The sequence below is a fragment of the Protopterus annectens genome, chromosome 2.part0 (assembly GCF_019279795.1).
Source record: "Protopterus annectens isolate FY-2018-M chromosome 2.part0, PAN1.0, whole genome shotgun sequence".
NCBI classification, from domain to species: Eukaryota; Metazoa; Chordata; order Ceratodontiformes; family Protopteridae; genus Protopterus; species Protopterus annectens.
In genome coordinates, this window is record NC_056728.1 from 1,300,727,324 (window position 1) to 1,300,753,588 (window position 26,265).

At 39.9% G+C, this 26,265-nt stretch overlaps 1 protein-coding gene across 10 annotated transcripts in view; it reads left to right on the plus strand.

Moving 5' to 3' along the window:
- Positions 1-26,265, plus strand: part of LOC122793454 (amyloid-beta A4 precursor protein-binding family B member 2-like) — a 1,559,346-nt gene that overhangs the window by 1,365,699 nt on the left and 167,382 nt on the right. For all 10 annotated transcript variants that reach the window (XM_044061473.1, XM_044061470.1, XM_044061469.1 and 7 more), the window contains one exon: positions 18,041-18,101. In XM_044061473.1, the coding sequence (XP_043917408.1) occupies positions 18,041-18,101 (61 nt within the window). The remainder of the gene's footprint in view (positions 1-18,040; positions 18,102-26,265) is intronic.

A 26,265-nucleotide genomic window follows, 5' to 3' on the forward strand; every position in this document is an offset into this window, starting at 1 on the left:
GCGCGGTGCCCGAAGCAGAAGCAGTTCGCAAGTGCCGGTCGGTCCGCTCCTGTATTCTTCAATTGTCATCAAAAAAAGCTAAGTACCCCGTTGGGGACCTTTTCTTGCCTCAGCCGATGTCAGAAATTACTGAAAAAGTTAACAATTGTCTGTCTTGTGGTAAACCAATACCTCATAAGGATTTCCACTCTTACTGTCCTCCTTGCCTTGGCCCAGACCACGACGTCTCGGCCTGTGTCGCCTGTGCTCGCTTCAATAAGCGCACTCTCAGGCGCCGGGCGGAGTTCGCTGAAGACTTTTTCGGCGATAAATTTGCTTATACAATGCCGTCGGAACTTCCGACATCGCAGACTCCTAAGAAACGAAAAGACCAGGACCGACATCCTCGGCCCGCGTCTTCCACAGACTCCACGCCAAAACCTACCGCGAGTGCTCCGGTTCCCCCTGAGATGGTTATTTCACCGCTCCGAACCGAAGACACCGTTTTACTGATACCTCCGATACCGGAGGCCACACCGACGCCAGTTATAGATTTTCCTCCGGATACTGAAACCGAGGAAATGCCCGAGACCATTGCTGTAGATAAGGTCACTCCTGCACGTGGAGCTGCTAGGCCTCCTATGGCCATGTCTGTTAAGGCCTACACACGTGCTAAGGCAGCCAGCAAGACCAAGCACCTTACTGCTAAAGCCTTACCTCAGCCTACTCCTGAAACACAAATCATGACTATGGCCGCAGACTTACTTTCCATGATTAGAGGTTCACAGGCCCATCCTGAGAGAGGATCCCAGCCTCCTTCTGATAAGAGGCCCCGGATTGAACCCTCTGACCCTATCCCTTCAGATGAAGATTCTGAGGGCTCTGTTCACTCCGATGGCCAGGAAGAGCTCTTCCAGACCTATGAGGACTCGGATGCAGAGGATTCCATCCCCTCGGCCTCCCCTCCTGAGGATATTTCTTTTGGGGAAGTTCTGCATACCATGAGGGAACATTTTAAGTGGCAAGGCCAGGAATATTCTGATTCCAGAAAGCGCCTTCGAACCTTCCTTAAAAAGCCCCAACACAGGTCCCTGGCTATACCTCCTGTGCTTGATGTTTTGGATGACCTATACTCTGACTCCAGTGTTACCCCGGATACTCTTCCTCCTGCTCCAGCCAAGTCTGACAGATATTATAGGGTCCCAGAAACACATTCTCATTTCTTTAGGGCCCATACTGTTGATTTAGAAACTATTTCTTAGGGACCTAAAGGGGTTTCAGCATCCACCTCCAAAAATCCTTTGCCTTCCAACAGGGAAGCTAGGTCATTAGAGAGATGGGGGAAAAAGGTCTACACCTCCACTACTTTATCTATGAGAGCTCTGAATTGCCTCTTTCATATGTTTCAATATCAGGATTACCTGTTAGATGATTTACAGAAAACATTGGCCTCTCCTGAACCTTTAGACAGGAAGTCTTTGCAGGAAGCTGTACATAATTCTCAGCAAGTCAGCAATCACTTTCTGCAGTGTGGATATGATGCATTGGAAGCTTCATGTAGGGCAGCTATGACAGGGGCAGTCATTCGTAGACATGCATGGTTAAAAGAACAACCTCTACCAAATCATGTTAAGGCAAAACTTCTTGATGCACCCTTGGAAAAGAACAAGCTTTTTGGTGCTAATGCTAAAGATGTGTTAAAGCCCATCGAGGAAAAAGCAAAATCAGTTCAGACGGTCAAAGATTTCCTCCAGGTTCAGCCACCCAGATTCAGCAGGAATTGGCCTTCTAAAAACTGGTCCTTTCCTAACCCTGAAAGATTTCAAAGGGGTAAAAACAGGCATGGCCGAGGATGAGGACAATACAGAGGTTCTTACAGGGGACGACAATGGCAACCAGCAAACCAAAGAAGTGACACAGAGGTCTCCTCTGCCCCACTGGGACAATCTCAATGACTTTCCTCAACTTCCGCTGACCAAGGAGCAAATAGAAGCAATTATCTCTGTTTTCAGACAATTGGCACAGATTGACAAAGGACAAATGGATTTTGGACATTATAGACCAAGGTTACAGGTTCCACTTTCATACCTTACCAAGAAAACAAGGCATGCCAAACCTACCACAAAACCAGAGGGCAGAGGCTATCAAGCAAATTTCTCTGCTTGCTCAGATCAAAGCAATAGAAAGAGTTCCACAACAAGAACAAGGCCAGGGGTTTTACTCAAGACTGTTCCTTATTCCAAGAAAAGAAACTCAATGGAGACCAGTACTGGATTTGTCCGCATTAAACACTTTTCTCATAGTACCAAAGTTCAAAATGCTGACTCTACAGCAACTCCTTCCCATGCTGGGCAAGGGGTCTTGGCTGATTACTCTGGACCTCAAGGAGGCATACCTGCATGTCCCTATCAGACACAGCTGCAGAAGATACCTCAGATTTCTTGCAGGGCCAGAGCATTATCAATTCTCAGCATTGCCATTTGGCTTATCTACTGCGCCCAGAGTATTCACAAAATGCCTGGCTTCAGTAATTGCTCATTGCAGGCTCCAGGGGATTCAAATTTACCCGTACCTGGACGACTGCCTCATACAAGCGGACGACAAATTGATTTTGACAAAAAACTTGAACTATGTCATACAATTGCTACAGGCTCTGGGATACACAGTCAACTTCCAAAAGTCAAGACTTCAGCCATCCCAGCAAATAACCTTCTTAGGAGCCAATCTAGACACAGCCTCTCAAATGGCTTACCTGACAGAAGACAAGCAAGAGAAGTTAACTCATTATTTCAAAGGTTTGGCAAAACTCACCCAGATGACTGCAAGCAGATTCCTACAGGCCCTGGGTTACATGGCATCCTGCATTCTCCTGGTTCCATTAGCAAGACTACACATGAGAAAGCTTCAATGGTACCTAAAAAGCCTATGGTCTCAGCACAGCAACAACCTAGAGACAACCATACCGCTCATTCCATGCCTACAAAAGGAATTCCTATGGTGGGCCTGGGTAAGCCAGGCAAACACAGGTATGTCATTCAAAAAACCTCAGATAACACAGGGCATGACCACAGACGCCTCAGACCTTGGATGGGGACATGGAGGGCAGATGTATACAAGGACAATGGTCTCCAAAGGAAACACATCTCCATATAAACCAAAAGGAAATGCTGGCAGTAATGCATGCCATCGAGGCCTTTCGACAACAACTTCAGCAAGGCCATCTACTGATACGGACAGGCAACACCACTGTGATGTGGTACATAAACAAGCAAGGGGCACCCATTCTTACCCCTTTGCAGACTGACAATGAATCTTTGGGAAAATCACTGAGCCTAAACATACAGTTGCAATCCCAGTTTGTTCCAGGCAAAGACAATGTGCTGGCGGACAGCCTAAGCAGGAATTTCATAGATCCACACGAGTGGAGGTTACATCCGAAAATCTTCACACATCTCACCGCGACATGGGGCAGGCCAGAAGTAGACCTATTTGCCTCCCACCTCAACCATCATCTACAAAAATTCTGTTCAAGGACATATCATCCACAAGCTTGGAAAATAGATGCTCTTTCATTCAACTGGAACTTCCTAAAAATCTATGCATTCCCACCTCTGCCACTGATGACCATAGTATTACTAAAGATCAAAGCAGAGAGGCCCAAGGGGATCCTAATAGCTCCAGACTGGCCAAGACAACACTGGTATCCACTACTACGGAGCATATGTCACAACAAAAAGTGGGCCCTTCCCCAATGGCCCCTACTTTTGACTCAACACAACTTCAAAACAGTGCATCCAAACCTTCAGACACTGCAGCTAACAGCTTGGGAGATCCCATGAATAACCTCAATCTATCTCTCTCCAAGGAAGTTCAGCGGATATTAACAGAAGCTCAAGACCATCCACCAGAAAGGTTTACTTAGCAAAATGGAAGAGATTCAGCATTTGGAATACCAGCAAGGGACATGATGCATCATTATTGAACATCCCACTCATCCTGGAATATTTGGCAGATATGCTACAGAATGGACTCTCATATTCTTCCATAAAGATACATGCTTCAGCTATTTCAGCTAGATATAACACTGATCCGCCTGTGTTTTCACATCCTTTGTTAAGGCAATTCCTCAGGGGAATCAAGAACATTAAGCCACCAAGAAAGGCTCCAGTGCCAACTTGGGACCTCAACTTTGTCCTAGAAAAACTGACTCTACCTCCCTTTGAGCCAGCAGCTTCAGTGGACTTACAATTTCTCTCATGGAAGACAGCTTTCCTGTTGGCAATTACCTCAGCAAGAAGGGTTTCAGAACTACAGGCCCTAATGGCAATACCACCGTTCATAATCTTTCACAGAGACAGGGTCTCCTTAAGAACCAACCCTACTTTTATGCCAAAGGTGGTATCTAGGGTTTCTTTAAATCAAGCTATTCACCTGCCTACTTTCTTCCCCAATCCTGAGAGCAAAGGGGAAAGACTGTTGCATACCTTGGACATTCACAGACAACTTCGCTACTACCTGGACAGAACCAAGACCAGTAGGAAGTCTGATCAGCTTTTGTAGCTTACGCCCTGGAGTACAAGGAAAAGCAATTTCCAAACAGACTATTTCAAAATGGATTGGACATTGCATCAGATTTTGTTATTCCTTCCATGGGAAGAATGTTCCAGCCAATGTCAGACCACACTCCACCAGAGCTACAGCCACCTCTACAGCATTCTTAAGAGGGGTGCCTACAAAAGACATTCTAGAAGTTGCTACATGGAGCTCTGTGCATACATTCTCCAAACACTACAATCTCCCTTTATACTCCAGATCCAGAGCAGGCTTTGCTTCGGCAGTCCTGCAGGGTTTGATTGCCACACCATCTCTTTCCTAGAGCATTCCTCCTCCCCCAGCTAAGCTATGGTATTCAACCCATATGTTATGACTGCAGTTGCATTCTTGAAGGACATAGTACAGTTTTGTACCTACCATAAATGTAGATGTCCGATAGATATGCAACTGCAGTCGGATTTTCCCTCCCTCCATACCCCTCTATGCCTTGGGTCCACTCCTATCCCTGTTTCTCTTAGCTGGGGATATCTGTTATGGTGTATCTGTTTATTGCTTACTTATTTGTCTTGAATCCTGTTTTTGTCTTCCAATTTGATTACAGCCTTCCTTGGAGGGCACCTGGCATCTGGGGCAAGAAACACTGAAGAAAATGGCGTCGGCTGATGCTTATATACTCCAGCCGCTCTGACGTCGGAGAGAAATGCGACATCAGCCGACGTCGGACCCAGACTTTGGAATCCGGCCGACCGAGGGCTGCCTGACAACCCATATGTTATGACTGCAGTTGCATATCTATCGGACATCTACATTTATGATAGGTACAAAACTGTACTTTTCCAGTACCTCAGAATTTTTCTCTTTTGTTTTAGTAATATAGTTATCCAGTTCAATAGTCACATTATCCTTTGTCAGCATTACATGTTCACAGACTTTCAAGATGGGCTGCACACTGAGTAACAGCTTAATTTAACTCTCCCAATGTGAAAACAGAAACTCAGAAAAGAGAGCCAATGAATTGTTCTTTGGGTTACATTTCAGTTACTTTCTAGTAAGTGCACTGCTAGATGCCAGCAAAGAAGACATTTAGAGAACTTGAAAGGAAGTCAGTTACAAAGATGAAGAGGTGAAAACACTGGCTGAGAAGAATCCTGTAGCTGTTCAGCAAAAGCAATGCAAGCTTCCAGCTTTGGTGCAAGACATGACTTCCAGTAGTCTAGAGGAACAAAATAAGTCAAATGTGCTCAGAACTGATAAAGATAAATGAAACACTGAAGGAGTATATCAACTCAAATAACAAAAGGCTGGAAAAAATGGAAGTAGCTGTAAACAGATTTTTATATGAGTTGATAAAACTGCAAAAATCAGAGGTTGAAGTGAAGAGGATGATGGCTGAATATGAAACTGCTCTTCTCAAGAAAATATATTTTTACAAAATACTTGAATTAGAGAACAAAGCATTTAGGGAAACCCTGAGATTTTCTGCTGTTAACAGAGAAATTGTGTGGAACAGACTGTATTAATTTTATTAAAGCACAAATAAGCAACTGGACTGGTATTCCACAGCAGGAGATGTTAATTGAAAGGGCACATTGTGTGTATGCACCAAACCTGGCCATGATAAAGCAGCCAAGACTTGTAATAGTAAAGATGCAATCCTATCAGCAGAAATAATTGATTCTGGCAAAACTGTGCCAGTAGGACAAAGTATTACAAATTAGTTATAGCAGCATCATGTTTGAAGAAAATGATTATTCACTGTACACCAGGCATATGAAAAACAAATTTATCTCCGCAATCAGGGAATGTTGAGAGGCAGGTGTGAGATGCAAGCTGCTGTATCCAGGACAGAGAAGGACAGAGTTAAAAAAAGTGGGAGACAGCAAAACTGATTACTCACTGTACACCAGGCAGAAGGGAAGTACATTTATTCCAGCTGTCAGGGAATGTCGAGAAGCAGGTATGAGATTCAAACTGCTGTATCACGCTATCTTCAGAATATTTTTCCTGGAGGGTCAAAGTCATTTTTTGATGTAGAACATGCTAAGGAGGAAATACAAACATTTTCCAACAAAAAGTGAGCTATCAAACATAAGGCAACTCTGCTTCTTATTCTTTTGATAATAAAGCTCATAGAGAGATTATGCCAGTGAAACCTTTTCCAATGTTCCAAAGGAAAATGTGTGAGAGACAGAATAAAGCACTGGAATTGACTAGAAGAAACAGGAGTACATTGGAAATGAACCAGAGAATGGATTTGGGAGATGGAGATCAACAGGATGAAAACCAGCAACTCGGAAATTAATGAATAAATGTGGGATTACAAGGCATCAGTTACATTTGTTAAATATGATGGAACAGACCTGAAAATATTAGACTTTTTTGACTTTATTAAACTTGTAGGGAACTCCAAAGCATATACCCTGCTTCATGTCATTAATGTTTGGAAGAACATTCGTGAGAGGGGAAGGGAAAAGAAGAAGGTACCTATAAGTAAAATAAGTTCTATTCTTAACACTATTTTTATAAAACATGGCATTTACAGGATGCTATAATTTTTTTGAGTTATATTTGTGTGTAATAGGGATACTAAAGTAAATGGGTGCCCCTTTTTTACTTTTCTTTCTTGCTCAGTTTTGAGAAATGTAGGCACCGTAGTCTAGAAAGAGAAGAAAACCTGGACAAAAGAGGATGATATAAGTAAAAGTGATATGCTTTTTTTTTTCTTTTGCATAGGGGTGTTACTGGATTAAGGCTACTGTCTTGATCTAATATGTTTTAGGGGGAAGCAAGTAAATGCAAGAACACTGAATATAGTGAAAAGTTTTCTTCTAGCAAATAAACATTCACAGTGCAGTATGAGACGTTTATAGTGGAAGACAACTATGTATCTGGTTCTCATGTTTCTCTGGAGGCAATCTGATAAGGGGACAATAAAACACAATACTTCTTTCAGTGACTAGGAGATGAACCTGAGTCAAAAACAATCAGCCCTTAGTGTAAGAAGAAGCACGGGCTGGACCATGCACCTTGGAATTGATAACCTTCATTACAGGTTAATTTAAGTCTGTGAGTGTGGCTGTCAGTCTGGGGCAATTGTTCCTGTTTAGAAGGATTAAACTTCATTATTTGAAGATCTATATAGTTTTGTGTTTGTATTACATTAATAGGTTTTGGGGGTGTTGTTTCATTTTGTGTGTGTGTGTGTGTGTGTGTGTGTGTGTGTGTGTGTGTGTGTGTGTGTGTGTGTGTGTGTGTGTTTTAAGGATTTTCATTAAAACAAAAAGATGTGTCATAATGGATATCACATGAAACAATTGTATAAAAGGTCAACTTGGCATACATTAGTGTGCACATGTTACACTAAAGGTGAAACTAGACATTTAAAAAAAGACTGTTATACATAATAGGTGGGAATAATTTCTTAACATGACAACACTTTCCATATTATCTTTAAATGTGAATGATTTTACAGATATATACACAAAAGAAAGAGGAGTGAACTGTATTAAAAAATACAGAAGAGTGTATGTTTTGGGAGTGTGATGTGTTGGCAGACTTTAAAAATTCTCTGCAGACTACTCTGTCAGAAACACTAGGTGAGCGAATTTGGTGTAACTAAGGTAATGATTTTTTGAGATATGATGTCTGAATCAGAATTGCATAAGTATAGTAAGGCCTTACTGAGTTTAATTCTGGTGGCTGCCAAAAAAGCAATTACTAGAAAATAGAAATCAAGCTCTAAACCAACTGTACTAGTAGTAATGAATATATTAACAGAGATACATTTATTATCATAAATTTATTATCATATTCCTGTTGTTGGGCCAGCACACCCGTGGACCTACCCCGAGGCCATCCAACCCTCTCTCCCCCCTTTTTTTCACAAACTTGTTCTGAGACTAGGTGCTGCCCTCCTTTGTTCTGCCACTAGAGGGAAGCAAAGTACACAGCTTGTAATACCTGTATCTTACCTGTATACTAAACTTTCTAGAGTTGCTGTATGAACCTATTTTCAGCTATCCAAGTTTAACTTTTTACATAGCTAACCCCACTGAAAGGAAATTGCAGACTTTAACCTATAAGTCAGTTAGGCAGTAAGACAGAATAGCTAGAAACTTACCTTATCTAAAGATTGCTGTTTTATTACTGCTTCTTATTTCCTTCTCCCATATTAAGTAAGACAAAAAGGACTCCACCAGTATTTCACAGGAACTAGTGTCTCTAAGAAATGCCACATACCTACTAAAGTTTTGTAAATTACAGTCTCACTGTAAAACTGATTACCTCTCAGCACCTTTTGGTGCTACCCACTCCGCTCCCCTACCCTACCCCCAATTCCCACCCACCCCCAGTGGTCCTAGCCTTATACTTCCTAAACCACACCCTCTCTCCTATCCAACCTATCCCAGACTCAAATTAATTTACCTAAGCCACACCCATCCTTTTATAGTTTTCCAGTACTCTGTCTGTTACAACCTCTACCTATACTACTTTCATCTGTCTCTCCACCCTTAGTATTTTTCTTCTTTACTACCCTACCTTAATTCGTCACTACCTAAACAACTTCTTTACCCACACAAGCTCTTCATCACTTCTACCCTACCTTATCATTATACAACTTCTTTATCCTTCCCATTTCTCTTTCATTACCTCCCTACCATATCTATATACTACTTAAAGAAAACTCCTCTACTTGTAGCATCACTCTTCTCAACTACCCTATCTTAACTTCTTATCTGATACTATTACATCCTAGCCCTCCCTGGCAGAAACAGTTTACATTTACTAAGTAATATGTCTACAATAACTAAAACTATCCTATCCTTGGTAATACTCTCAGACACTCTTATACCTATCCTCACCACTACCTATCTCCTTACCTCTTTTGAAAAGGTGAATTGCTACTACCTCAACTACTCTCCTAAACAAACATCTATACATAACAATGCCCTTACCCATCCCCAAATAAATATCACCTCCACTTCTAGCTACTTGCTACCAAAATATCATTGACTTACACCCATGAAATTAAACCAGCCCACAATAAATTTATTATTTTATTTATTTATTTTACATTTGTTAACCGGGATAGTCCGACTGGATATATGTTCATTTTCAGCAGAGGCCCGGGGAGAAAAGCTCCAAAAAAAAGCAACAAAAACATACAGAAAATTCAAAAATAATGTACAAAAGTATAGGGTTGCTTGAAGAACCGACAAAATACATTTTAGAACATGGAGTCAGAAGTTGTCATTAATAATATTGTAATAGGAACCACAAGCTTACATCGTTGGTAAATGAGAGTGAGAATGTTTTAGTTAGAAGGAGAGAATTATGACTAAATACGTTGTGTAGAGTGAGGATTAGCCAGGCTTGGTGCAGTAGCAGTACCTTTTAGACCCCAGGTGTAGTTTGAGCTTGGCTTTGAAGTGATTCAGGGAAGAAATTGAGGTAATCTCAGGGGGTAAAAGGTTCCAGGTTCTACCTAGGGAGTTGGACAGGAGAGAGTCACCGGCTAGGTTATTAGTTTTGTAAGTCTGGATGAGGACTTTGTTGGAAGAATGAAGTGGTCGGGATTGTTGTGCAGGGTGACTAGGTGTTTGAGTGAAGGGGTGTTTTCAGGGGTGTATATGATTTTGTGGACTATGATCAATTGGTTGTATCGCACTAGACTAGGAAGTTCGAGCCAACCAAGCTGAGTTAGATTAATGCAGTGATGTGTTCTAAAGGAGCCCAGTGGCTAATCTGGCAATGTGATTGTAACAGGTAGTAAGTTTGTTTAGACTGGACTTATTGTTATTTAAAAGAAGAGGGATGCGACAGGAGAGTAGAGAGAAGATGAGAACGGGCAATGGCAACTTTGGCTATGGGAGTTAGAAAGTTCTTTAATCTGTACAGTGAACCTAGTTTTTTATTGATGGTTTTGATCAATTGGTTAACATGTAGGTCAAACTTTAAGTGGTTGCCAATAGTGACACCTAGAAGTTTAGTAGATGGGTCAGGAGAGATGATTGTGCCATCTTTGGATTTGATTGTGAAGTTAATGGGGAGGGACTTTTGTGTTGGTAGGAATATAAGCATTTTAGTCTTTTTGGGGTTTAGAATCAGGCGGTGGTTGGATAGCCAGTTTTCCATCATTTTGAAGGTTGTTTGGGTACTTAGCTGCAACTCTGTAGGGGATGTAGCTGAGCAAATCAGTGTTGAGTTGTCTGCGTATTGGATGCAGTTAATTTTAGGAATGGCAGTGTGAAGATCATTGATGAAGATGGAGAATAACAGAGGACCTAGTATGGACCCTTGTGGAACACCAGGTTAAAAAAATTAAAATATCTGCCTAGCCTTAATTCTTACCCTCTTTCTGTACTAAAATCACCCACCTTAAAAGATGGTGACATCCACCCTAACCCAGGCCCTTCTAATCTCTCTACTTCACCTATTCTTAGTACCTCTCCCAACATGCTTACTACCCAGACCAGTCTCTCTAACGTCTTACTAATAGGTCATCTCAATATCTGCAGTATTAACAACAAAGTTGCCCATCTCCATGCCCTTCTGGATATTCACTCCTTTGATATCCTCTGTCTTACAGAAACCTGGTTAAAACCCACAACTAAGGATAATGAAATAATCCCCCCAGGGTATAATATACTGAGACACGACAGAGTAAAATGCAAAGGAGGAGAAGTAGCATTACTGTTCAGAAATGAACTACACGTCTCCTCTATACCTTATAACCCACCTGAAAATAGTAAAGTTGAACTCTTAATCACTAGATTTCAACTCAATCCCACCAAAGCACTTTATATAATCTGTATCTACCTACCCCCAGGTAATAACATTACTACAATAGAGGATACCCTATGTTGGATATCTACTACTTTCTCACAAGAAACTATTATTCTAGGAGATGTCAATACTGACTGGAATAGTATCAATACAGATAATCATTCTTCTCATATTAATCTGCATGGCTTTAACCAAACTATCTCCACCACCACTAGAATTAACAAACCAAATAATAAAGAAACTATACTAGATTGGATATTAATCAATAAACAAGAACATACTTATAAAGTAGGGACCTTGCCTGAAGATGTAAGTGATCACATGCTTACTTTCATCATTAGACAAAAGAATGACATTACCAATGCCCCCAACTATAGGACTTCTCGAACCAAGAAAAACTTTCATCCTGTATTATTTGAAATGGAACTTAGTGCCTGTGACTGGAACTCTCTAAAAACTCTCCCTCTTGAAGAAGCTGCTATATATTTCAATAACAAATTCTTAACAATCCTCGACAGGCATGCACCTAAACGATCTATTAGAACAAAATCCAAACCTGCCCCCTGGCTCTCAAAAGATACCAGACAAAAAATATTACTTAGAAATAAATCCTGGGCTAAGTGGAGAGCAACCAGAAATACCCCAGATCAACAAACTTTTAGACAGTTGAGAAATGCTACAAAAAAGCTATTCTGTCTGATAAAAAAAGCTACTGTTGCAAGCTGCAGCAAATTCACCACAATAATCCACAAAAATTCTGGGCAAGCGTGAATAGCCTCCTTTGTCCAGGCCACTCTAGCACTCCTTCCCCTCTAGGTTCAGAAAACTATACCTCCCATGAACTGCCAATGCCTTTAACACTTTCTTCACAAACACCATACAAACTCTAGCCAATCAACTAGCTACAGACAGCTCTGATCTACCTAACTCCTCACCTCATACTCGGCCAACATTCTAACTACAACCTATCCCTACCTCTTACATCCAAAAACTTGTCCACAAACTTAATCCTTGCAACCCCTCTGCCGATAACTTATCATCTGAATACCTACAGCAAGCAGCTAAAGTAGTCGCCTATCCTATATCCATCTTGATAAACCGTACCATAACTGCAGGAACCATTCCAGATCTCTGGAAAATCTCCCACATTATTCCCTTACACAAAGGCGGTAACTCTAATGACTTTTCTAACTACAGGCCTATAGCTCTCCTTTCTCCATTAGCCAAGATTATGGAAATATGTATTCACCATCAGCTAATGAACTACTTACTTCAACATAACATTCTAGCAAACTGTCAGCATGGGTTCAGGCCTTTTCATAGTACCACCTCAGCTCTCCTATCTTTCACCAACACCATTAATAATAACCGCAATAATAACACCCTCTCATCAGCACTCTTCCTTGACCTGTCTAAAGCCTTTGATATGGTTAACCATCTCTTACTCATAAACACTCTGTCATCCCTCTCTCTTGATGCCAAAGCAATTCTCTGGTTCAAGTCTTACCTTAGTAATAGACAGCAAGCAGTTCTTTGGGAGAATCAACTATCATCTCACCTTCCTATCTCCCTGGGAGTCCCTCAAGGCTCAATTCTTGGTCCTCTTCTTTTCTCATTATTCATCAATGACCTCAAATAGCCATTCCTCAAACCACCTGTATACAATATGCTGATGATTCTACTATCATATGCTCTGCCAACTGTATATCTGAACTTCAATCTTTAACCCAGACAGCTTTCAACACAGTAGAGGCATGGTTCTCTAAACGGTGCCTTCTTTTGAACACCAAAAAGACCAAGCTACTACTGTTTACAACAAACAGTAAGTCCTCCCCCATAGATTTCTCCATTCAATCCAGTAATGGCACCCTTATATCCCTGGACTCTTCCACCAAACTATTAGGAATTACAATTGATAATAACCTCACCTTTGACAATCACATTAATAACACTATTAAATCTGTTAATAAAAAACTGGGCTCCCTATATAGGATAAAACCTTTCTTAACTCCAACAGCCAGAATGACTATTGCCCACTCCCATCTAATTTCAACTCTTCTGTATGCAGCACCCATATACACTAATCTAAAAAAAAATAATCTTACCAAACTAGTCAACTCCTATAATAGTATTGCTAGATTTGCCACTGGAAACCCATATAGAACTCACCATTGTCATAACCTTCATCAACTAGACTGGCTAGAACTAAAAAAACCTTCTGATACTTTCCCAACTTACCATCGTTCATAAGATTATTTACCAACCTAAAAATACTCCAATACTAAACAACCTTATAGCACCCTATAGGAATCTTGATTCCTTATGCTCCTCCAATAAACTTCTAGCCAGTACCACCAAGTCTAACAACTTAGCTGGTGACTCACTGTTCTCTAATACCGTTGGAAAACAATGGAACCTCTTGCCATCTGACCTTACCTCAATTCCATCCCTTCCTCTCTTTAAACAAAGTCTTAAGAAGCACCTTAAAACTCACTGGCTATGCCCTTGCTGTTACCCAGACTGATCCTTTGGATTTCTCTTTGTCATCTCTTGACTTCCTACTTTCCTCCACTCTTTCCTGTCTATTCCTCTGAATTAGTAGCACCTATAAGTTATCTCTACTACTTAAGCACCAATTACATATCTTTTCTACTTGGCTATGAATGTATCCTGAAGGTAGTATTCCTGCCATTTTCTTTATACCTCTTCCTTTTTCTACTGTTACTGTTTAACCCTTTGGAAATAGTAACTGTCTGGAGTAAACTAGAATAACCAAAGATTTAAATGTATTCTAATAATGTCTTGGGGCTGCCCTAGATATTCATACTGTAACATGATCTGTAGGTGTATGATGTATTTATTATAGTGTGTCACATAGTCTTCCCAGAATTTAAACTGTAATACCTTTCTTGTTTATTATAAACAATATTTGTGTGGTAGTGGTTGTTTATATGTGGAGCTTTTCTCCCCGGGCCTCTACTGAAAAAGGAAATATATCCAGCTGGACCAGCCTGGTCAACAAATGTAAAATAAATAAATAAATAAAATAACTGGAAGCTGAATCTTTGGAAAAGTATAGGATCAAATTACATAGAAAAAATGGGAATTGTGGGAACAACACATACAGAATAATATTTTGGAGGAAGAATGCAGTGTAAGGAAGACAGGAACTGAATGAGGTTTATGTTTGACTAACAGTGATTGTGTAGATAAGTGATGTATAATGAGTCTTCTACAATGATTATAAGTGATGTATACTGTTTGCAGCTGAAAATATGTCAGTATGGTTTGTTTTCATTTATGTAAATGTATGATTGCCTGTGTCGTAAGTGGCAATTCAATAAAGATGTTTCTTGTTTTTGTTAAGAAAGAACATTATTTGTTCACCGGACACCTAACCTGCTATTCCGACTCTAACTCCTCTTCTTGGTCCTGAAGCAGAGCCACCACTTTATTCTATCTGCCATATGATCTATAACCAGCGTCATTAAACTCGGGAATGTGTCAACTCTCTGTTTCACTTTTTCTCCAGCTGTCATCTGCATATTTATTTCAGCCTATCAGTCATTATAATTTCCCTTTTGCATGTTGGTGAAAAGCTCGTAGAACAAAACAAGCTATTTGTAATAAAGTGACCAGTGTGCACATTTATAAACTTCAGTACCATTACAAGAATTTAACAGATGCATTTTTTAAAGCACATTCTATTTCTAGAAACTTCAAAATGCAATTTTTAAAAGTGTTCTGTTTCTATTATTATTATTATTGTTATTATTATTATTATTATTATTATTTGCTGGACCTTCATGTGTTTTCCATCTGAAACACAATTCAAAACCTCGAGTAGACATCAAATATTTTTTTATCAGTGAAAAACTTCCAAAACTGAAATGTATTTCAAAATGCTGCATATTTAATATGTAGATATCAGTTTATTTGAGAGAGAGAGATGTACAACCGTGAAACAAAACTGCCTTTGTCCCTGTTTCTCTGCCCCACACGCAAAAGTAGAATTCCTACAAATTTCTCACTTCCCTTTCTGTGTACTTATATGTACATTTTCAGTAGAAAACCTACACAGTGCACACTCATCTTTTCATTCAGCAATTACTTTTTGCTCCTGAGATATCAGTGTCGAGTTCTTTTGAAACAAAATACACAGGCACATTTTCTAAATGCTAGAGCTAATATTTCACGTTATATAATGCCTTAAGAACCAAATCAAAAATTTGAGCCACTGACAGAAGAATGCACCTTCTATGTTGTTATCAGTCACCGTTCCCTTTATTTCTGGCCTGAAGTCAGCTGAATATCTTCTAGGATACTTCATGCTCCAAAACCTTTAGCTCAGGCCATTCATTCAGAATAGCCAATTGATGCCTTTAACTATGAGTATCCCTTGACAGGTGTTGGAGAAATCAGGGAGGGAACTGTTTCTACAATGAAATTTTTTTTGATCTTTGCACATTTTGCATTAATGTTTTATTAGGAGAATCTAATTCCAGAGGTGATGGTCCGATTGATTGTCTAGTCAGAATAGCAAAAATGACCCAACTAATCACTGTCACTCTACCCTCTCAAGGAAAGAGTGATGCATAAAATGTCTGAGGAAAAAAAATGACATATTAATTTTCCATATTAGTATTGTATCGCTATGAAGATCTGATTAAAGAGACAAACTCCACTGAACTGCATATAATTCCTACAATATTTACACAAGCTTAGACACATCAGAAATTGGCATGTGTTACTTGACACAAAATAGACCCAAACTGGTATTCATCAAATAGGGAAACACAGAACACCTGGAGTAGGCTGCCTTTAGAATCTTCTTTTCTAGGCTGTGGTATGGGGGAAGCCATTTCATGCCCTGGTGAGTCATAAGTGTGCCCCCTTTGGTAACAGCACATCCATAACCATGCTAAAACCTTTTCCCAAATAGTAGCTTTCATTCAGCCCTCTGGATATTTTGGGGCAAAGCCAGTGGGTTTTTTTTAGACTGCCTATGTCCTTGCACTGAAGCATGTAAGGATGGAAATACATTGATTCTCATTACACATGTTGAGAACACATTATAAAATATAACTTTCGCATGGTTTCTAGTGCAGCAGTTTCTTTGGTACAGTAATGCTACTGTATTCTCTTATTTGGATTTACCCCTTTGGTAGCTCCAGCAACTGAAGAAATGTAATCTAAGGTTTAGACAGAAACTTTTTAAATTTTTTTTTTCTTTTAACATATTTGTTAACTCCAAACCATAATGCCTTCCAGAATCATCATCCAGCAGGATATATGTATGTATGTACGTGTGTGTGTGTGTGTGTGTGTGTGTGTGTGTATATTTGTGTGTGTTGTCCTTTTAATAATTATCATTCACTCCAACATTACATAAATTGCTTATTTCCTGCCTTCTCTAAAACCTCACACCTCCTGAGCATTATTCTGAATGTATTGTTTCTGCATAGCATCATAGGACCACAGAAATCGACAGTGGAATTTTAGATGCACATTACACAGTCAGCATTCCTTATCTTGAGAGTTGAGAATGAAAACTGGAAATACAACTGGATGAATAAATAGCTACCGCCTCTTAACACTGGCTAATTGTAGATTAAAAACTACCATTTGCAGAACACAAACTGATGAAATGTGTTCCTGAAGATTACAAAAATTGTACCTACGAATTGTGTATGTTTGTCTGTTTACATATAATTGCACATATCATTGTGGTATCCACGGTGGTGCAGCAGTAGCATTGTTGCCTCACAGCAAGAGGTTCTCCCGTTTGATTCTCGGCTGGAGTGCGGGGAGTGCCTTCTGTGTGGAGTCTGCATGTCCTCCCCGCGGTTTGGTGGGCGTTCGAAAGACATGCGTAAATGGGCGTGCCTTCATTGAAGGTTAGACGTCGAGCTGGCACCTCGGCGTTCGTGAAAATCTACTGCCAATCTTTAGCGGACTGGAGTTCTGCTGTGGCGACCCCTAACCTGGAAAAGCCGAAAGACAAACAACAACATCATTGTGGTAGGTTTCAAATTTTGAGCACTTCCATTAAAAGCAACACTGGTTCTTGTTTTCAGCAGTCATAGTGTGTGGAATCACAACTGGTTGACATCATAAATTAATATTTTTATTTTGTTCCCACCATGTGGTCTGATCTTTTATAGCAAAAGTCATATTGCAGCCATTCTTGTAATATAATGTAATTTATAGACTAAAGTGCACCGCACTGAAGGATTTTGGTGCTAATTTTTATAATAAAGTTGTGAGCTTTCCGTCCCTTGGCTTCACAAGCACGCATCGTGAGTCATAAAAACAGACCTGCATCACATACTCGTGTACAGTATGCTTTAAGAACCTCTGGATAAAGAAATCATAATATTATTTTTCTTACTGAAAGGCACTTTGTTGTTCCTTCTTCCTGCTGTTGTCTGCATGGCATACAGTGGTATATCTCAAAATGGTCTTTTTCCTAATGAGCTTCAGTGTCTCTTAGCTTTTGGTCAGTGTATTTTTTCACATTCTTTTCAGGCACTTCATTTATTTCTTACAGTGGGGGTCTGATTGACATACATTTTGCAAAAGGAATAACTGATGTGTGTTGCTTATATGATGTTGGTAGTAGTGCATTTAATTTTACAGGTGCAAGGTCTATATGCAGTAGTCTGTTTTATTGTTGTTTCAGTGCTTGACTTTCCCACTGATTCGGTTTTACTTTTTACAGGAATGTACCTCATTCTGACGACGATGACTCCAGCAGCATAAACAGTGATTCAGAAGTGAAGGTTAGTAATTTGTACTGATTAAAAGCAGTACAAGGAATGCTTTGTATCATCCATAAACATACGTGTTAAGTAAGTCTGTGCACGTGAAGGAAGCCCACATTTATCTTCTTCTACTTAAACCTCATCTGAACAGTTACACCTGACAAAAGATACCTTCTTACATAGAAACATTTTTTTTACTGTTGTACCTATTTATACTTTCTGTGTTTGTATGTGCTGAGGTGATCTGTCATGCTACTATGACTCCAGAAGATAGTTATATGTGGCATCTACCCTTCTTGTCTCAAGTGTCACTGTTATCTCATGAAACTCACCAGTGTAATTTCTATCCCTTTTTGTGCTGATTTTACCTTTTGTCTTGTATCTTACCCTACAGTCTATTACTTGAGGTCCAAATTTTTGTATGTCACTTTGTAGAACAGAATTCATCCTCAGACCTAATTTTCAGTGTAAGTTGTATGGCTGCAAATAATTGTATATGATGCCTTCTGTGACATATCACATTTGTATCACTTCTTTATTGTAATTTTATTTGGACTAATAATTTACATTGGGTCTTTATTACATTGTCGAACTCACAGGAGTTCGAACAATGTAATATCGAACCACGAAGTTCGAAACCCAATAATTACGAAAACACAGAACAGCGATTTTTTCCCCATGGAAAAAAAATCGCTGTTCATTACAAAAAAAGAAAAACACACTTTAAACTTAAGCTAATGTGGGGGGCTTCACCCCCAACATGAGGGGCTGTGCCCCCCACATCCCACCTACTTAAATATACCATCTCCGAGATCACACCACTATGGAGGAAATAGCAAAGCCCCAAAAACGACCCACCAACTTTTTTCCCAGGGAAAAAAATCGATGTGCCGTGGCTTCACTATTTTTGTATTTTGAGCATTTGGATTCGATATTACAACGTTCTGACTCCTGTGAGTTCGACGTTGTAATATAGACCCATTTACATTTCCTAAGTAGCAGTAAGTGCTAGAGTTCGTTCAAAAGGTCATCAAATATCAGATAGGCACATAACTGACAGACTAGTTGTGCATTATCTTAATTGTTTTACCATATCTTGTTTATATTTAATACTGCAACACACACAACTCTCATCCTATTTCCTCCCTTGTAAGTTATTGATCTTAACTTGTTCAGCCCCTAAAGTAAGACATTCCTTTTGAATCTTTAAAATTCATTTGCAATATAAATGTCATCTGCTATATTTCATATGGTCCAGCTACACAAGTAAGAAGTCAAGATACGGCATTCGGAATACTGCAACGGGGAAGAAAAGGGCAATCCAGCGTTACGGTAAGAGTTTACACAGCTGTACTTTATCAGGGCATTAAGATTCATGGCTTTATAGTGTATGCCTCAGAAGACTCAGCATATCATTTATAAAAAGAGCATGACAGTTCCCTGAGCTTTGCTAGCTTTCAAGTCAGTTCTGGGACCAGCCTGTCAGAACACTCTGGCAGACTCTGTAATAAGAGAGTTCAAATGGAGACTGGACACCTTTTCTGTTGATCACCAGATTGTGGTGTCTTCCAAAGTGAACCTGTTTTCATTGCATTGCATCTCACTAACCATCTGCATTTGGTTTTTTCAGGGATCCACACATGAAAGCCTGGTTGAAGAATGACATCAGTATCAGATAGGATGTAGACGTTTTCTGTGCATTTCCTCTTGACACCACTTATCCAAAATTTACTTCTAGTGACACAAAAAGAAAGAATCTAGTTCTCTTACTTAGTTACTTATTGACTAATACAGCAGTGTGTCTTGACCAGCTTTGAACTCCACTAGGACAGCACTTAAGTATCACACACGTGGTGAGCAAAACCACCCTCCTGTCCTAGGATAGGCATGTCAGCAGCAGCCACCCACTCTCATCCTCCCTGGCCAGCTCTTACAAACACCTGAGCTGCTAATCAAATTTGGTTCACCTTTTTGCATAATCGGGGCTTTCTTTCTGCATGCCACAGGTGGATGTAGGTGAGAATAGATCATTTGAAGTACTCCTTGCTCAAGTGTAGAACATTCTAAAGAGGAACAATGAAGTCTAACTGAATTTTCTGTTACTGAAGAAGTTTTTAAACTATTTTATAGTATCTTCACTGGCCAGAATTGCTGAGTGTACAGCAGAGAGAATGTCAAAAGCTTTGGGTAAATCTGTAAATATTGTACTGGTAAGGTTTTTTTAATGTATTTACTTGCTTTAGTGCAGGGAATGTGTCTTTAGGTAAGTTTGTGAAGTATGGTTTATTAGAACGCTCTCTGTTCATATAGTTTTAAGTGTGATGTATTTCTGTGTGTTGTAACCATTTTCACATTTTTTCAATTGCTTGTGCGGCTTAGAGTGCTGTGCTTGTGGCTACTGCTAGGTTTGTGGTGCATAGTCTTGAGTGTTTAATATGAACTAGGAATGGCTATCAAGGCTTTTATTTGCTTTTTTAATTTGATGACCTGGGTAGTAGAGTGATCCCAGAAGACTTTTCAGCCACCACCCATAAAGTGCAGAAAATACATTAAACAAGTATTATTATTACACATAATACATTATAAATAAATTATGAAACAGTCAGGTCCAAAACGTGGTACCTTTAAGAGCAAGGTAGCAAACCTTAAGAAAAGCTATATAAATCAAGTCTGAAACAAACAATTAACAATACCTTTATTATAATGCTGCATGCAGTTTTAGAACAATGCAGGAGTGTATGTACAGACAGGCTGAAAATATTAATTGGTTATATGAGTTTTTTAGTAATACATTACAACACATTTGGGATTTCCTTTGCAAAGTCCTTATTGAAAAAGTAGCAGGTGAAGAGATGTTGTTTAGTAATGACACAGTAGTGATTACTGTAGGCCATGTGTGTTGTTATTTTATTTTATTTTTTTATTTATTATTTTACATTTGTTAACCGGTTTAGTCTGGCTGAGCTTTTTGCTCATTTTCAGCAGAGACCTGGGGAGAAAAGCTCTTCAGGACTAGAAAACAATTTGTTAAATTTTAGTAACATAGTAGTAACAATCAGCTATATTATCTTCCAAGCAGTGACCTGGAGAGAAAAAAAGCTCCTCAGGCAATTCAGTTATACAGAGTGTTAACAATTGGCAGACAAGTATGTGAGTTGTTACAAACAAGGTTTTAAACAATTAGCAGAAGAAAATGTGACTAGTTACAATATTATTTTAGCTGCTTAGAGCAAAATGAGTTAATAGTTAGGCAGATGCTTATTTAAAGTGGGTCGGATCTAGTTGTATAGGAGTTTGGAAACAAGAAAGGAAAGTAAGAATGGCTAGTAGGAGATGTAGGGGAAGTAGAGTATAGGAGACAGACTACACAGGCAGGTTGTTTTGAGACTGTAAGAATTAAGAGTGGTTGGAGATAGAGGAAGGGAAGAGACCTTACATCTTAATGAGCATGTATAAGATTAGAGTAAATATATGTGTGTACATGAGTGTACATTTTATATATATATATATATATATATATATATATATATACATATATATATATATATATATATATATATACATATATATATATATAAAATGTGTGTACGTACGTATGTATGTAGCTGAATGTGTACTGTACACTTACTTTGCATTAGGAGGTTAAAGATATTGCACAGTGAAGACTAGCTTGTCTAGTTGCAACCTTTTTACTCTTTGATTTGAATGTTGTTTGGAATGTGTTGCAGACACTCTGTTTATGGATTTCAGGCTTGATTTTAACCTTTGTGTTATAAGATATATCCAGATAATCCACATATACTGTACTGACCAAAACAGAAAAAGACCAAAATATGGCATGGCTGCAGGTGGTGGGGTTTGGCTTTATTGATCTGAATGTACCCTTGAAAACCTAAACAGTAAAAAGTCATGGGCATTCAGAAGCCATGGACCTATTGATGGCTCCAGGTTTCTTTTCTTGCCAGGGCACAGTAGATAGTTAGTGGGGCATGTAGGACATTTGGGAAAATGTAATAATAAAGTACAAAATACATGATACCTGATAAGTCATCCATAATCCACTTTAAAAATGAAAAAAAAATTCTCTCAAAAAAAAATGGTGAATGCCATAATCTTACATCCTGGCAATGTTCACTACTCAGATAAACTCCTAATTTGTCATGTTCAGGGCTTATTGTTTGGATAAAGTGTTGGTATGCTACTGTATAACAGGTCAATTGATGTAGCTACCAATACCACATTGGTTGGAAATGTCAAGTACAAAGACATATATGTCTCAACAGAAAGAGAAAAATATCATTAACCTAAATTCGTAAACAGAAAGTCAGAATTATTTTGTTTTGTACTGCATTGCGAATAAAATATTTTTAAACAAATGCTGGACATTTTGCCAAATCTAAGGTAAAACATGTATCTTCCCACTGGTGGTACTGGCAGTTAGCAAAGTGGTTTAATTGTCTGTTAAAAGCTCTTTGAAGTAGAAGCAAGAGTAGGGTTTCCACCTTTCGTTGTGGCTAAAACCGGAGTAAAGCCACACCCCTCGCATCACGAGTAACCCTGCCCACCCCATTTCCTCTCCCGCCCACATTCCCCCAATTTTGTGACATCATGATGACATCACACGATGGGTAACACCCTCTTTTTCTGTTCCTGCTGCCTGTTTTCGGCTGATTTGCTATGCTTTTCTGTAAAAGGGCATAGTGAATCAGCCGATTTACAAACTCCGATAGTCTGTTTCCTTTTTTGAAACAGAATACCGAAGTTTGTACAATGTTTTCTGGACTACCAAAGAATCAGTCTGATTTCCGGATAGTCCGGAAAAAAAAAACGGAGGGGTGGCAACCCTAAGCAAGAGTGGTCAGTTAACAGCTCCTGAATGACAATGATAGATGTTCAACAAACACTGCCTTACTGGCATATAGGTAGTAGTGCTCTTCTACCCTCCCTCTGACAGTCCCTATCTGTCTGAGGGTGAAGAACCAGTCATTTAGCCGGAACAGAATAGCCTTTCAAACTCACAGACAGAACCATTTCAGTTTTCTTATGCCACAGTCAGAGAAAGATCTCATGGGATGTTGCTTCTCTCAGATTGGGTGACATCAGCTGCAGAGCTCAGATAAGAAACCTCCTTTTGGGTTTTATTTCCTCCCTCTGCCTTTTCTGTTGGTGCTTGAATAGTGTATTCTGCTGCTTTGACCATTTTTTTCTGATTAGAAATTTTGCATATGCTTCTGTTTTTACTTTATTTAGCATAGTAAGGCATGTTGATTAAAACATTCATTTGGAAGTTTTGACAGAAAACTTGTTGATACTGCATTTTTTCTATGGGGTTATGATTATTTGAGATGTCTGAGTAGGATTACAACATTTTAAATGATTGTTTCCTTTAAATTGCATTTTTGGCACAATTTTATATATTAAACACTTCTGACAGGAATATTTCATCAGTTTATGGTTTATTTCTCTTCTAATAGTGTTTTTAGGCTGTATCCATTCATTTTGGACTGAAACTCACCTTTTTATGACAAAATCAGAAGACTTATGTGCATGTGTTTTGTGCTTTGAACTGTATTACTGAAAATACTGTCATTTACTTAGTGCAGTATTCAGGATAGTATCTCATAGGTTCATAGGTTGGTACTAGGCTATCAGCCCTAGGGCCTATACAAGCCTAGCCATAACAATTCCCTGGCTATTTCTTCCCACACTATTTACTTCCCTGGACCCCTGTCTAGCAGGGCGACTGACGTGATCCCCGGGGTGAATTTCCTTTCTCCCATCCAATCTTCAAAGTTCCTTTTGAAGAGGGCCAAAGAGGCACTCTGCTTGACATGTATGGGCAATCTATTCCAGAGTCTGGGGAGTTTCTGGGCCAGGAACCTATCGCTCCAGCATGTTTTGTTTATTGTGATGACAAGGTTTAGATCCCTGGAGCGTGTGGCTCTAAGGGATTGTGATTTCTTTAAGTGTAGCATGTCCAACAGCTCTGGGTTTGACATGGCCTTGTATGTTAAGCAGAGATCGCCTCTGATTAGACGATATGCGACAGAGTATAGCTGGAGTTTTTTAAGGTGGTCAGCATAGGGCATCTGCTTTAGGCCTGTGATTCTTTTAGTGAGGTATTTCTGCGGCCTTTCCAGTTGTTGCAGATGTCTTGAGAGGTACATACCAAATGGGGCGTTGTATTCTATAATGGGTCTAATGAGGGATGAGTACAGTGGGACAATGACCTACCTTTTTCTGGATGAAAAGCCCTTAGTGATGAGGTGTGCCACATAGAAGGATTTCCTGACTGTTGTGGTGATGTGGTTATCGAAGGTGAGACCACTGTCCACCTGTGTCCCTAAGTCTCTTATCACACTTTCGGTGTTTAGTGTACTGCCACCTATATGGTAATTCACGGATACATGTTTTTTCCCAAAGGGGATAACTATACATTTCTTGGCATTGAGCTTGAGTCCATGGCTCTGGCACCAAGCATCTGTTTCTGTAAGGCCCTTTTGTAGAATATCCACATAATTTGGGGATTCAATAATGGCTCCCAGTTTGCAGTCATCTGCAAACTTTGTTATCCAGAGTCCCTTAGTGTTGGCCTGTACTTCAGAGAAGTAGATGCCAAACAAGAGCGGTCCCAGGACTGAACCCTGAGGTACTCCACTTGTCACTTGTCTGGAGCTGGATTTGGAGTTGGCTACTTTTACAGTGTGGGTTCTATCAGTAAGCCAGTTAGCAACCCATTGGGTGACGTAGGGATTAATGCCCAGCTTAGTAAGTTTATCTATGATTCCAGAGTGGGGGATGGTGTCAAAGGCCTTGGCAAGGTCTAGATAGGCTGTATGGACCACCTTACCCTTGTCCATGGCTCTGGAGACTGATTCGAAGAAGTCAGTCAGGTTCAGGAGACAAGATCGGCCCTTCACTAACCCAAACTGGGTGGGGTCCAGTGTTTGAAGGTTGCCAATGTCTTTGTTTATAAGTTCCATGATAATACACTCCATGGCCTTGCAGATAAGGCTTGTCAGACTGATGGGACGGTAGTTTCCGGGATCCAAGGTGGATCCACCCTTGTGGAGTGGGATAACTGTAGCTCTGCGCCACTCAGTGGGCACGAAACCTGAGGTGAGGCTATGAATAAACATGACACTTAGGTGAGGTGCCAGCTCATATTGTAGTTCATGTAGTACACAGCCCGGGATGTCATCTGGTCCCATGGATGCTGTATTCTTAGCTTTGGAGAGTGCATTTTTTACCTGTGTGGCCTTTATTACCGGAATTTGGCAATCTTCCGGTATTGAGATGGGCTGTTTAGGGGGTGAGAGGGGGTGAAGTTGGCACTGAATCGATCTGCCAGGATATTGGCAATATCCTTGGGATCAGTATATTTAATGCCATTCTGTTTTAGCTCAGAGCAGATCTGAGCATTGCCATTTAGATTCTTGACATAGTTATAGAATGCCTTGTGGTTGTCTTTGGAATCTTTGGCAATTTTATTTTCGTAACTAGCTTTGGAGGATTTTATGAGGGATCTCAGTTTCTTACTGAGGCTGGTAAGGAAGTTTTTTGCATCCTGGGATTTTCCTCTTTTCTGCAACAGTTTCTTCCTTTTGTTGTAAAGTTTGTTTATGGCAGTGGACCACCAGATTGGCTTCCTTTTTTTGGATGAGAGCATCTTGGTTCTATTTGGGATGGCACGATTCATGCATGAGTGGATGTGCTCGTACAGTGCCTTAGTGTAGGATTCAGCAGTTGAACTTTAAGTTCCCGTCTGCATGGGTGTCATGAAGTTTGTCACTTCTGACTTGAGTAGCATGAAGTTGGCTTTGGAGAAGTTTTTTATGGAGGTTTCCTTACTGGGGGGTGGGATGTGGATGTTAAGGGTGATCAGCTTATGGTCAGACCTGACTAACGAGGGGGTGACCATAGGTGTGGAGCATCGATTTCCCATGTTGGTAATGACCAGGTCTAACATATTGGAGCCCCTGGTGGGACTATGGATTAGTTGATCCAGGGCGCTGGAATTTATGAATTCCAAGAACCGTTGGGCAAAGGTGTTGGTACATGAGTAGTTTTCCCAGTTAATGGCAGGGTAGTTAAAATCACCCAGTATTAGGGTGTTTGGTTCTATCTTAATATTTTCCAGTATGTTTAGAAAGGTGTAGTGAGAATCTTGGGGTGTGGTGGG